General features: G+C 43.0%; 1 protein-coding gene across 1 annotated transcript in view; it reads right to left on the bottom strand.

Moving 5' to 3' along the window:
* Positions 1-3,962: 3,962 nt before the first annotated feature.
* Positions 3,963-13,270, bottom strand: part of LPGAT1 (lysophosphatidylglycerol acyltransferase 1) — a 69,498-nt gene continuing 60,190 nt past the window's right edge. The window contains exon 8 of the mRNA XM_073553393.1: positions 3,963-13,218. Coding sequence (XP_073409494.1) covers positions 13,067-13,218 — 152 coding nt within the window. The 3' untranslated portion in view covers positions 3,963-13,066. The remainder of the gene's footprint in view (positions 13,219-13,270) is intronic.

The following is a 13,270-nucleotide window of genomic DNA, read 5'->3' as shown; positions in this document are numbered from 1 at the left end:
CCATGGTGCTGTCAGGTGGACGTCCTGGAAATATAAAGTTTTACATAGGACTTGTGGCATACTTACTTAGCTCTGCTACATCATCGAGATTGTCAAGAGAGATGACGTGAGCAGTATGGAGACTGTCAATCAAGATCAGGGGCCGAAGTACAGCCTATGAGGCCGGGTTATTTTACGAAAGCGAGAACCTGCCACACTAGATCAAGATATTTTGCATATTACACTCTACGGCAATAAGAGTAATTTTTGTAGACCATCGGTCCAGAAAATAAAATCTGCATGTCTGAGCGGGGCCATTGGCTATAACAGGACATGTTCTGACATAACACGTGCAGGATCCGGACGTGGGACTGGGGCCGAATATGTAATTTTATGGAACTTGATAACTTTCAGCTGATTCATTGCAGTTACTCTGAGTATCCTGTAGATGGCAGTAGTGTCCCGTAAATGGTCACATAAGGGGCTGCACAGGCAGACAGATGCCCCAGAGCCACAGACAGCTGCGGAGACATATGTCAGACCTCGCCTTTAGGGTGAGCAAAGTTAAAACAGTCCACAAAAAAAAACCTTCCGCTCCCGTCCGCCAACCACGGATTACTTACATGGCCGCTGTGCTGGGGTCCTGGGAATCGACTCGCTCATCGCTGCGGTTTTATTTAAATTTCGAGGGTGGAGAATTACTTTACATTCCCATTCCTACTGGTATATAGTTCCCATGTTTAGCGGTTCGTGCTCAGTACCCCGGATGTAGCACCAAGACCCCCACTGATTCGTTTCCAGCAAGATACATCAGGTTGATAATTGGATGCATTGCTCAGTATTTGGCACTAAAGCAGCGGCGTATTTTTGGGGAGATCGGGAGAAGAAAAAAAAACAAAAATCATAAATGAGGATGAGGACCACGATCCCCCCCACCCCCGGGCCAAGGTTACTGATAAGGAGCCATGCGCTCACTATAAACGCCGTGTCCGTATGGCCATGGTTGTCTTCAGGTTAATAATTACAGGCCGGCATCCAGGAGAACTTTGGACAGTAACGTGGAAAGATGCATTTTTTCTTCCTAGCAGCTATGATAACTCAGAGGGACATGGCCTATCGGAAATGGAACGTAGAGCAAAAGTGTTGGGGTCAGGCGCCGTCTGACCAGAAGGGTGCAGCTGGCTCATCTCACATGATCGGACTCCTCACCTACAGCTAAAGGACAGTAAATCACAGAGGCCGCCGTTACTAGAAAGGTTTATAAAGTGGACAATTGACATTGAAAGTAGATGGAGGAGTGTAGGAGCAGCACTATTGTATCCGGACGAAACGCGGAAATGGTGCGGAGACGGACAAAAAGACCAAGAACCAAATTCATATTTTTCATTCAGTCCAATTGCCACTGGTGTAAGACCTCCGAAGATGGCCTCGCCTCCCCCCTTGGTGTATAGCATTCAACCCTGGCCCAGCCCCCCTCGACCTTAGTTTATTTAACAATTGGCCCTGGCCTCGCCACCTCTCCCCCATGTAAAACCTCCGGCCCCCACCATACATAACATTCGACCCTGGCCTTGCACCCCCCCCCCTTTTGGTGTATAACACTCAGCCCTGCCCTCACCTTGCCCCCTATTGGTAAATAACATTGGGCCCTGGTTTTGCCCCACTCCTCTTTTGGTGTATAACAACCGGCCTGGTCTCCTGCACCCCCCCCCCTTCTTGGTGTATATCCATTCTGCACTGGCCTTGCAACCCCACCTTCTTGGAGTACAACATTTGGCCAAGGCCTCGCGCCCTCCCCCCTTAGTGTATAAAATTTGGTTTGGCCCAGCCCTCACCCCCACCGCCCCATTGGTGTATAACATTCGGCGTACCCTCTTCCTTCTTGGTGGATAACAGCTGGCCTCCCGCTATTCAGTCTGCCTTTACTAAAATGTAACATAATGGCTGGTGGTAAAGAACAGATGGTACATGGACATAAAACAAATATCGATCCAATACCCCTTTTTGTAGAAAAAAAAATATATAATTATATATATATATATCACACACACACAGGTCCATATATATTTGGACAGACATTTTTCTAATTTCAGTTCTAGACATTACCACAATGAATTTTAAACAAAACAATTCAGATACAGTTGAAGTTCAGACTTTCAGCTTTCATTTGAGGGTATCCACATTAAAATTGGATGAAGGGTTTAGGAGTTTCCGCTCCTTAACATGTGCCACCCTGTTTTTAAAGGGACCAAAAGTAATTGGACAATTGACTCCAAGGTTATTTCATGGACAGGTGTGGGCAATCCCTTCGTTATGTCATTCTCAGTTAAGCAGATAAAAGGCCTGGAGTTGATTTGAGGTGTGGTGCTTGCATTTGGAAGGTTTTGCTGAGAAGGAAACATTCAAAGGAGCTCTCCATGCAGGTGAAACAAGCCATCCTGAAGCTGCAAAAACAGAAAAAACCCATCCGAGAAATTGCTACAACATTAGGAGTGGCAAAATCTACAGTCTGGTACATCCTGAGAAAGAAAGAAAGCACTGGTGAACTCATCAATGCAAAAAGACCTGGGCACCCACGGAAGACAACAGTGGTGGATGATCACAGAATAATCTCCATGATGAAGAGAAACCCCTTCACAACAGCCAACCAAGGGACCAACACTCTCCAGGAGGTAGGCGTATCAATATCCAAATCTACCATAAAGAGAAGACTGCATGAAAGTAAATACAGAGGGTTCACTGCACGGTGCAAGCCACTCATAAGCATCAAGAATCAAAAGGCTAGACTGGACTTTGCTAAAAAACATCTAAAAAAGCCAGCACAGTTCTGGAAGAACATTCTATGGACAGATGAAACCAAGATCAACCTCTACCAGAATGATGGAAAGAGTATGGCGAAGGCGTGGTACAGCTCATGATCCAAAGCATACCACATCATCTGTAAAACACGGCGGAGGCAGTGTGATGGGTTGGGCATGCATGGCTGCCAGTGGCACTGGGTCACTAGTGTTTATTGATGATGTGACACAGGACAGAAGCAGCCAAATGAATTCTGAGGTATTCAGAGCCATACTGTGTGCTCAGATCCAGCCAAATGCAGCCAAACTGATTGGCTGTATGTTTTGGGTCATTGTCCATCTGTAGTATGAAACGACGACCAAAGCAACCCAGGAGTTTATTAAAGCAAAGAAGTGGAATATTCTTGAATGGCCAAGTCAGTCACCTGATCTCAACCCAATTGAGCATGCATTTCACTTGTTAAAGACTAAACTTCAGACAGAAAGGCCCACAAACAAACAGCAACTGAAAACCACCGCAGTGAAGGCCTGGCAGAGCATCAAAAAGGAGGAAACACAGCGTCTGGTGATGTCCATGAGTTCAAGACTTCAGGCAGTCATTGCCAACAAAGGGTTTTCAACCAAGTACTAGAAATGAACATTGTATTTACAATTATTTAATCTGTCCAATTACTTTTGGTCCCTTTAAAAACAGGGTGGCGCATGTTAAGGAGCGCGAAACTCCTAAACCCTTCAAATTTTAATGTGGATACCCTCAAATGAAAGCTGACAGTCTGAACTTCAACTGCATCTGAATTGCTTTGTTTAAAATTCATTGTGGTAATGTCTAGAACCAAAATTAGAAAAATGTTGTCTCTGTCCAAATATATATGGACCTGTATGTGTTTGTGTATATATATATAAATTTTTTTTTTTCTAAAAGGCATACTGAATCCCAACAGAGGGTTGGCGTGAAATAGATTTCCTTCATTTACAGGGCAAAAAAAAAAAAAAAATACAAAGGCTCACCATGACTTTGGAGTTCCGGTTTTGTTTTATATAAAACTACTTGTATTTTTGCCACAATGTACAGTGTGAGTCCAGCAGTCGGCAGCCCTGTACAGCGTCATTGTATAGATCTCAGCCACAAGATATGCAGGAACAAACGCAATAAAAATCAAAATGTAAAACTGGAAAATAAAAAAGTTACATGAGGACATAACTTTATTTAAAAAAACAAAACGGAATTACATAACAATACTTCCAAAGAAATTCTAATGATGGGATTTTATAAAAATTAAACTTTAAATGATTTCTTCTTGTTCCTCACACAACGTGTGCGTCATCACCTAAGGCAGAAAACAAGAAACCACACACACGGATAACGCCACCGTCGCTGTTTATAGACTCTTTTTAATGATAGAAATCGTACTGGGGAGGTCTGGAGAAGATTACAAATATTTGGCAGGCTTTTCATTTGGCAGATTGATTGCAACCTGAAATGCAATTGCTGCTGAAAGTGAAGCTCCGCGCCCGGCTGGAAAGTCAGTAACAGGGAGATTTTTTGGCTTCTTTTATTAAATGCAAATATTTTCAATACTTTTTATATTGTCTGAATTTATTTTTTTTTCCTGCTCGCTTTCACTACTCTGAACAGGATGACAAATTCTGGGGCTGCCTGGAGGCCGTCAGCAAGCAGGCCAGTTACTGCTGACAGATCTCATACAAGTGAATGCTTAAAAGTTGTGGGGGTCTAAGTGGTCTACAGGAAGGGGGGTCACATGGACAGCACTGCGGTCAATCAGCGTGCCGTCAATTTGGGCACAGCACAGAGCTCAGTGATTGGCTGCAGCGATGTCGATTTGATGTCAGACAATAAGACACCGGGAGCGGCGACACAGACTCCACTTTTTTTTAAAAAAAAAAAAATAAATAAAACTACAGCAGAGAGGTGAAGAGGAAGTTTACCCAAAGTGGAAAATCCCTTTAAATCTCAAATTATCTAAAGTAAAAACAGTTATTCTAAGGGGAAGAGTCAGACGGCCGCGCAACTCTGACGAGGATCGCACGGACTGGCTGGTGGCTCTCTTGACCAGAGCGCGACAGTTGCACAGAAATACATGAAGCTGTCACACTCTGATTGGGAGAGCAGACAACCAGTCCCTGCATTGCGATCCTCATCCGAGTTATACGGCCGTCTGTGTCGACTCCGTGCACCGTTCACACCCAGCTACCACCAGAGCAGATTCATCTTAGGCTCTTTAGACTCTGGTAGATCCTTTGGATCTGCAGATTACATAAGCAGTAATTTTTTTTTTTTTTCTTTTTAAGTAAGCACCATGTAATGCTTCATTTCCCCTGTGGGGGTGCTGTAGGGAAACCCAACACTTGATCTTAAATTCCACTGCAGATCACATCTGATAAGGCTTTTTTTTTTTTTGCTGGAGCTAATAATGGAGTTCAGCTACTTGGGCTTGAGATCAACCCTATTTTCGCTAAAAGGGTCCCCCCCAAAAAATAAGACAACCCCTCTATAGCCTATAAAATTTAAGAACATCCGTGACAATTCAACCCATTGCCCCATGAATAACCAATGTAGTAATACTGGGTATCCATACTGACTAGTCTATGAAAATATGAGTCTTTAAAGGGGGTTTCCTACAATAAAATGGGACATCCCTTGCTTCACCGGAGGAGGTTTAAAGGAGCGGCAGGGGCCAGCGTGTCCGATGCCCCTCTAATCAAAGTCCATTGGACTGACATTAATCATGTACCCTGTAAATGGATTAAAAAAAAAAATGCCCAAGTGGAAAAATCACATTTAATGAAACAAAAAAAAAAAAACAATTATAAGATCCAAAAACAGCAGTGAGCATAAAAATAAAATATTTTTTTTTATTTTTCAATTGCTGACTATTCAGCCAGAGATCTTAAAACTGGCGGAGCTTCACTTTAAACAGTGGCAGACATATTATTAGCTTTTAAGAGTACAGATTTTTATTTTTTATTTTCTATACACCAGAGAAATCATCGGCAACATAGATGCAGACACCTTGTGAGACAAAACGAGGTGGAAACTTCCACTCTAATGTTTTCCCTTCAAAAAGTACCTTAGCCATGTCGGAGCTCCAATGTATGTAGGCTTCGCCCCCCTCCAAAAAAAAAAAAAAAATGACCTCCTGTGTGTAGATGAAGGGTAAGCCAAAAAAAACAGATGTATTGACAATTTAAAGGGACACAGAGACTAAAAAAGTGAGAAAACAAAAACATAGGAAAAAAAAAAATAAAATTAAATTTTGTAAACCCCCTATAAGTATCCCTTTCAATTGGCTCATAAAATTGGCTCATCATTTGCAACAATGAGCGAGAAAGTTTTTCTTTTGCAATTTACAAACTGACTTAATGCGGCTTTGGTCCCACGTGTTTCATGTTTTACACCGACAGCGCTTTTATTTATAGAAGCAAAACTGCAACGCAAAAATCATTAAAAAAAAAAAAAAAAAAAAATAGCAATAAATAAGCTCGGTTTTGAAGTCTGGAAGAAATTAGATATTCCTATATTAATTCTAATCAGTGCAAACAAAAACATGGCAAAGATATTTTTAAAGAAAAAAATAAAAATTTTCTAAATTTTTTTGTAAAAGAATTATAAAAAAAAAAAATAATATATATACTCTAGACCAAAAACAAAAAAAAAAAAAATAAAAATTCATGATGGCCGTGACATTTACACTCATTCAGTGCACAATTCCGTATATAAACAAAACGTACGGTATTTACTTCTTTCTTCCATGAGCATAACAAAATTAATTTCGGGACACATACAGAAATTTAGATTTTTTTTTTGTTTCCCTCCAAAAATTGAGCATTGTGTTTTGCTGAAATGTTCTACAGACCACTTGGAAAGAAGTGTAAACAGTTCTGTAATATTGACCCGTTGCTGAGCAGCACATACATCCCACGCTCATGACTGATAAAACAGTGGAATCCCCGGGACCCTCTAGGGCGGGGCTTACCCAGACCAAAAAAATATATAAAAATATAAATCCAGAATGTGATAAATATGTCAATCCTATAAAAGACAGCCAGTTTTATGATTAATATTATATTATGATTTAAAGGGAATGTCCACCTTTTACCAACATCCATTCCAAATAAAAAAATAGACTCTAGCCACAAGGTAACATTAATCTGGTCTCAAAAATAAAGTAAAAAAAAACCCAAAAACTAAAAAGTGATAGTTTCTAAAATGTACAAACCATACTGTAGGAGTAATTACGGTACATTTAGAGAAAAGCCTTTACAATGTGCAGGTCAGGAGCACAATCTGATTTTAGGTATATCTCTTTAAGGAATGATGAAGTGACTGACATGGTGTTCTGTGGAGAACCCGACGGCGAGGGCCGGCCATCACGTGTCAGCCGTCAGGGTCATTTTAAATGTAATGTTTCTTGATGGCTGCAAATTTTTAACATTTAGACTAGGGCCGGGATCACACGTGCGAGAAACTCAGACGAGTCTCGCATCTTAGTACCCGGTACTGCTGCCGACGCTCGGGACTGGAGCGTACGGCTGCATGTATTTCTATGCAGCCGCACACTCCGATCCTAGTGCCGGGTATTAACATGCGAGACTTGTGCGAGTTTCTCGCATGTGTGATCCCGGCCTAGAACTATGTGTGGAAAGGGGTTACCAGTTGGGGGCGTGTCCCTAGACTCTGACATCGCCCAATTAGAGCTGGCAGTGTCGGACTCTGGACGGCCCACGCAGAGCTGTGATAAATATCGCTCCAGAATTGTACTTATTGGGGAATACAAATATTTATTAAAACAGACAAGTCGTGAAGCGGCGACAGATCTAATTTAAATCTTTATCTATGAGGGATTTGGAGCTAGCCCATTGTGAATAATCACATATTCAGCATTTACAGACTTCTGGGCGTATTTTTAGTGGTCATAGGTGAACCTCAACTTTTAGTTCTTACTGAATTGCAACTATTACTTTGGAGCAACACTCGCCTGGAGTTGCCAGTCGGGACAATAAGACGCTTGCCTCAATGCAACCCTGAGAGTAGATGGACAGTCATGTGTCCCTATCCTTAGGGGCTGTATAGAGGTTGGGTACTGAACATCCGCCACATATTCAAATTAGTACGGGGCGGATGTGCGTAACCCAGCTGCTATACAGTCGACAGAGCTTGGCAACCCTATTTCTGAGCACTTTCTGTTCTTACTGAGAGTTTTCAGCAGGCTCCTTATCAGCAGAGACAGGATTATAGTGAAAAGGAAACACCTCTATTCACAGAGATCACCTCTCGTCACAATGACCTTTGCACACGCTCATTAGATGCCGCAATATACAAGCGTCTGAGTCTGACAATTACTGCTAATGTACACGTGCATTCCCTAAAAGAACAGGAAGTTCGAAAGCTTACCGAAGGGCCACTGTAGAATCTAAGTCTGTTTTTCTTTATAAAACAAAACATTTATAAGAAATTATTTATTTATTTTTTTTTTTCAAGGGAACCCACCCATCACCTTGAGAAAAAAACCCCCCACTATTTACCTCCAGATATAGGGTTAATCTGCAGGAAATAGTGTTAATGTATGTGTGGCTACCAGAGGAAAAAAAATAAACTTCTCTCCTTTCAGGAACCGCCAGCTTTCAGTCATGGGAGCGTCACTGCTTCCTATACTATGAGTGGGGGCTGTAAGCATAACATGGCACTAGGATTGACAGCCAACTCTTTAGCATATCTTTGCAAAGATGTGCTAGTCAACTAAAGTGCCGGTGTGTGCTTACAGCCGCCACTCACAGTATAGGAAGCGATGACTCGAGCCGTCCGTGGATGCCTCCATGACTGAAAGCCGGCGGCTCCTAGCAGAAGATAAGTTCACTTTCTCCCAGTTGCCGCACTTTCAGTAAGGCGGCCGGGCAGCATCGCAATATCTGCAGGGAAAATTGCGTTTTCCAAGGTGATAGGTTCCCTTTAAACTAAATTGGACATTGACGGCAGATCATTAGGATACGTTATCAATATTAGATTGTTCCCGCACTGTTTAAAGGGAAACTGTCGTCACCTAAAAAAAGAAAAAAAAAAAAAACACTATATACCGATAAAGTGGGGATTTGCAGGTAAGTAGACTTTGAATCATGTTTTAACAGAACAGCTGTTATAGGGAGAAAATGAAGCTATATCCACCCTGCAGCCGATCGCTTCCAGTCATCAGGGCGGGGCAGAGGGCTGTAACAGTCACCGCTAACAGCACTTTGATTGACAGGGGTGAATTTAGCGGGGAGGGGCAATGACAGCCATGCTCACAGAATACCGCCCCGATGTCTGGAAGAGAGTGGCTACAGGGAAGAGATTACGCCATTTTCTCCCTGTAGATGCTCCAGTTTGCCTGACAGACATGGTTTAGAGGCTACTCCGCTGCAGATTAACCCTAGATCTGCAGATAAATAGCTTTTCCATTTCAATGGAGCATTGCATCATTCAAACTGGATAAGACACCCTTTTCTAATGGTTGTGGGGTGGTGTCCAGGCAGTCACCAACAAAACATGTCACCTATTCAGAAGGGAACTCAGGATTTATAGCTGGAAAACCCCATTAGCAGGTACTAGCTAATCAGTGGGAATGTCTTAAGGGCCCTTTACACATAGCGATATCACTAAAGCGTCACCGATTTTGTGACGCAGCAGCGATATCGCTACATGTGATACTCACCTCCGACCGGCTCCCCCGCTGGCTATCGCTGATCGCGTGAGATCGGCCTGGTCCATTTCTCGTCATCGACTTCCTGCTGGCGCCGACGAGCAAGCCATGGACGCAGGCGGAAGACTGTCACCCTCGCCGCGTCTGACAGCCGAGTACGACCGGCGCTGCATCGCTGTGAGATCTGCCTATGTGACAGCTCACTAGCGACCATTTAGCGATACACCAGCGATCCTGACCGGGTCATATCGTGGTCGGGATTGCTGGCGCATCGCTAAATGTAACAGGACCTTTACTCCGGCTGATCTGATATGATCAACCTCATCCTCGGTCCCACTTAAAGGGGATGGCACATCAGAAAATGGCCTCTGGTTTGCTATGTTTTATGTAGGTAAAAAAATTAATTTGAATTTTTTTTATTTTTTTCATGAGCAGCAATAGACTCAGACTAACTCAGACCTTATATGTATGTATAGAACATATCTGAACATCCTCTAATCTGGGCAAAGACCATTGTGCAGGGAGCTGTGACATCACCTATTGTGAATGGTGGATCCTGTGTCATCGACTGTATATAGAGGTGTTATCAGTCAGTCATTGTACAGGAGGGGGAAGAGGTGAGCTGTGACATCACCTATTGTGATTGGAGGATCCCATGTTATCTACTGTATATAGAGGTGTTATCAGTCATTGTATAGGGGAAGGTGGTGAGCTGTGACATCACCTATTGTGAATGGTGGATCCTGTGATATACTGTATATAGAGGTGTTATCAGTCATTGTATAGGGGGAGGAGGTGAGCTGCGATATCTCCTATTGTGAATGGTGGACCCTGCGCTCCCAACATAACTGATCATCTGTCCACAAAATATGTGATATCACCGATTGATGAACGCAAAGCCACTAAGGGTCCCAGAGGTCAAAGCACGACCAGTCTCCTGTTTATATTCGATGGGATGGCAAGACAACAGAGTGCTGTAATCTGCCACCTCTGACAGTACCATAGTCAATGAAAGCAGCGGTGGTGCACACACACACACACACAGCTACCGCTCGATTACGACGGAACAGAACTTTTGATGCTGGGAATAACCTTTTAAAAGGGTGGTCTGGACACCCACCGATCAGCCAGCCATCACCTACACTGTGGATAAGTGATAACTTGTTTTGGAGAACATACTCTAGTTTTTGGCTGCAGAGCACGTTTCGCTTTCCCTCTCCGGAGGATCTCACACGTAATATTACAGTCAGCCCTTTTCCATGATCATGATCTTAAACTATACAATTAATCAAGAAAAAAAGAAGGACCCGTCAAGAGCTTCTAGGGGGCCATGCCCTTTGCTTAACCTGTGGGGGAGCGGCAGAAAAATGAACAGCTTGTTGTTGAATTCTACCAACCAGTTCAGTTAAATTGCTGGAGTCCCACCATCAAAACCTTCCTATCAAATTAAAAAAAAAACAAAAAAAAAAAAACCACAACAACATACACCTGGAAAAAGTGGACAAACCCTTTAAAAGTTCAGAAAAAAAAAATTTAACCAAATTGAGAGACCAATCATTGCCTCATTTCCCTCCATTCCTACTAGATAATACTCGAGCCACGTAGAGCCGCACACCCGCCATCCTGGTACCCGCTCGCTGCAGGTACCACAATATTGCTGAACCAGGCGGCGCAATAATGTGTGGCGGCATCACAACTACTGCAGAGGACAGTCATAGGAAATCACAGATTTGCAAAAAAAATTCTGTGTAAAAGGAAAAGAAAAAAAAAAAAAAAAAGGTTTTATTCCGGCTATTCAACGGATCAAAATCTTTCAACCAGTAAAACGGGAATTCTATCTGGGCTTTGTCAAATAATGTGTTTGTCGACCCCATATTGTCCCGTTTAGGAGTCGGTTGTAACTGGAGTCCGCGTGAGATTGCATCTCGGCTGTAATTTTCTTCTTTTTTCACAATGATGACGTACAAAAACGGATGACCACATCGCAGAGGATGAGCTAAAGTGCATCTAGGACCCCAATACTTCCCACTATGGCATACTAGATATCACCGTCCTGTTGGGAAGCTCCGATTCCCCGCATGCCCTAAAGGCTGCAGGTTGCCAGGGCATGCTGAGGCATGTAGCTTCGCAACACTGGAGGACATTCTAGTAGCGTTAGACAGACTTCGCAAAAAAAATACCATAGTATGGCTTGAACTCTACCATTGCAGCCTTAACACCGGCGGAAAGATGGCCAACGCGAAAAACCTAGCAGACTATGACTTCAGTGGAGGATAATACTGAAAAGCCCACGTGCCCATCGTCATCGTTGGTCGTTCATCATAGGCCAGCTACCCTAAGCAATCTGGAAGGACCACATCCTGAAAAGTCCGTAGGGAGCCGGCCTCCGGAGCGACCGTCGATAGTGACAGACTACTAAAAGTCAAAAAAATGATTGACGTCTCCTATGGGTGTGCACTCCAAAGATGGGCTTGACCATATCAGTTGGGCATTAACATGCTCAGTCGTAAGAGCCGCCTTTGAAATCTCAGCTTCACAGTCTTCCGTGTGGCATCGTTCAACCTTTGATAGAAAAAGTGAAGAATGGGAGACATCTGCGCCATGACACTGCCCTAAAACATGTAGGAGATCAATAGAAATTGAGCCGATGCGATTTCAGGATTGAAGGAAAGAATATTGGTCACATATGGTCAGAGTCACCCCCTGGATTGGCAAATACAACACACTTCTCCGGGCCTTCTTCCTCCCTGCATGTCAGATATATAGAGGCCGCAGCATAGAAACACAACAAGGACGCTAATGAAATGAGACATTTCGGCTGACAGACTTGACAAATGATCAGAGGCGCATCTTAAAAAAAAAAAAAATTCAGCACTTATTGGGAACAAACAAAAAACAGTCTACAGAAGTGTAACCGTGTCATAAAAAGTGCAATTCAAAGAAGAAAAAAAAATACTACATTAATAAAATCCACATGTAAAAATGGTGCATACTTAAACAAAAAAAAAAAAACCCCAACGTTACAGGTGAACGGACAATTCTCCGAAGGGTCGAGCAATCTGGGTGCCTGGTGGCAAACGTAGAATGGTCGCCCCGGTCTTGGATACGTGTAATGTCATGGAGAACGGGACGGGAGCGAGGACAAGTTTCTGGAGACTGCCGTCACGACATGTTCCTTAGGTGGTGGGGCCAAAAGCAAAAACGTGACAGTGAATTTCACAGTCTTTATTTTGGGAAGTGGAAAGATAAGGGGATGAGTTTCAACCAAACACTTGTCGTTAGAAGACCAAGCACTTGCCAGCTCGCGTATCCTCTTTTTTTGGATGCATCCGGTCACGATAAACCTTTCCTCACTGAAAGACCGACAACAAACTCTTGTCCGTTTGCATTAGCAGGTCACCGACGATGGATCCAGTAAATCATGAGTTTAAAACGGCCCCCGAGGAGCGTAAAATAAAAATAAAAAATAAAAAAAAAAGAAGTCGGCTATTTTCTTGACTGTGGTGTTGTTCACATTCACACAGATAACATGATGCTCTTACGCAAGAGCTTGAAATTTCCTACATTTTAAGTTTTCAGGTCTCAGTGAGATTTTTAAAATAGGCATTGATAAAAATAGTGAAGAACGCAGTACCACATGTACCCTGACAAAAACGCCAGCGACTGTACAAGGAAGAGCCAGATGTTGTTTAGGGTCATCTCTCTCGGCACCGCTTTCTTCTGTCCCGGCAGGGGAGGAAAAGCACCTGGAAAAGAGAACAAAAGTATGGAAGACAAAAAATTTTTTTGAGATATAAT

Source organism: Dendrobates tinctorius, unplaced genomic scaffold (genome assembly GCF_039654945.1).
Source record: "Dendrobates tinctorius isolate UK_male_01 unplaced genomic scaffold, ASM3965494v1 ptg000201l, whole genome shotgun sequence".
Taxonomy (NCBI): domain Eukaryota; kingdom Metazoa; phylum Chordata; class Amphibia; order Anura; family Dendrobatidae; genus Dendrobates; species Dendrobates tinctorius.
Note: the sequence above shows the minus strand (reverse complement) of the source record. Positions and strands in the feature narration are given on the sequence as shown.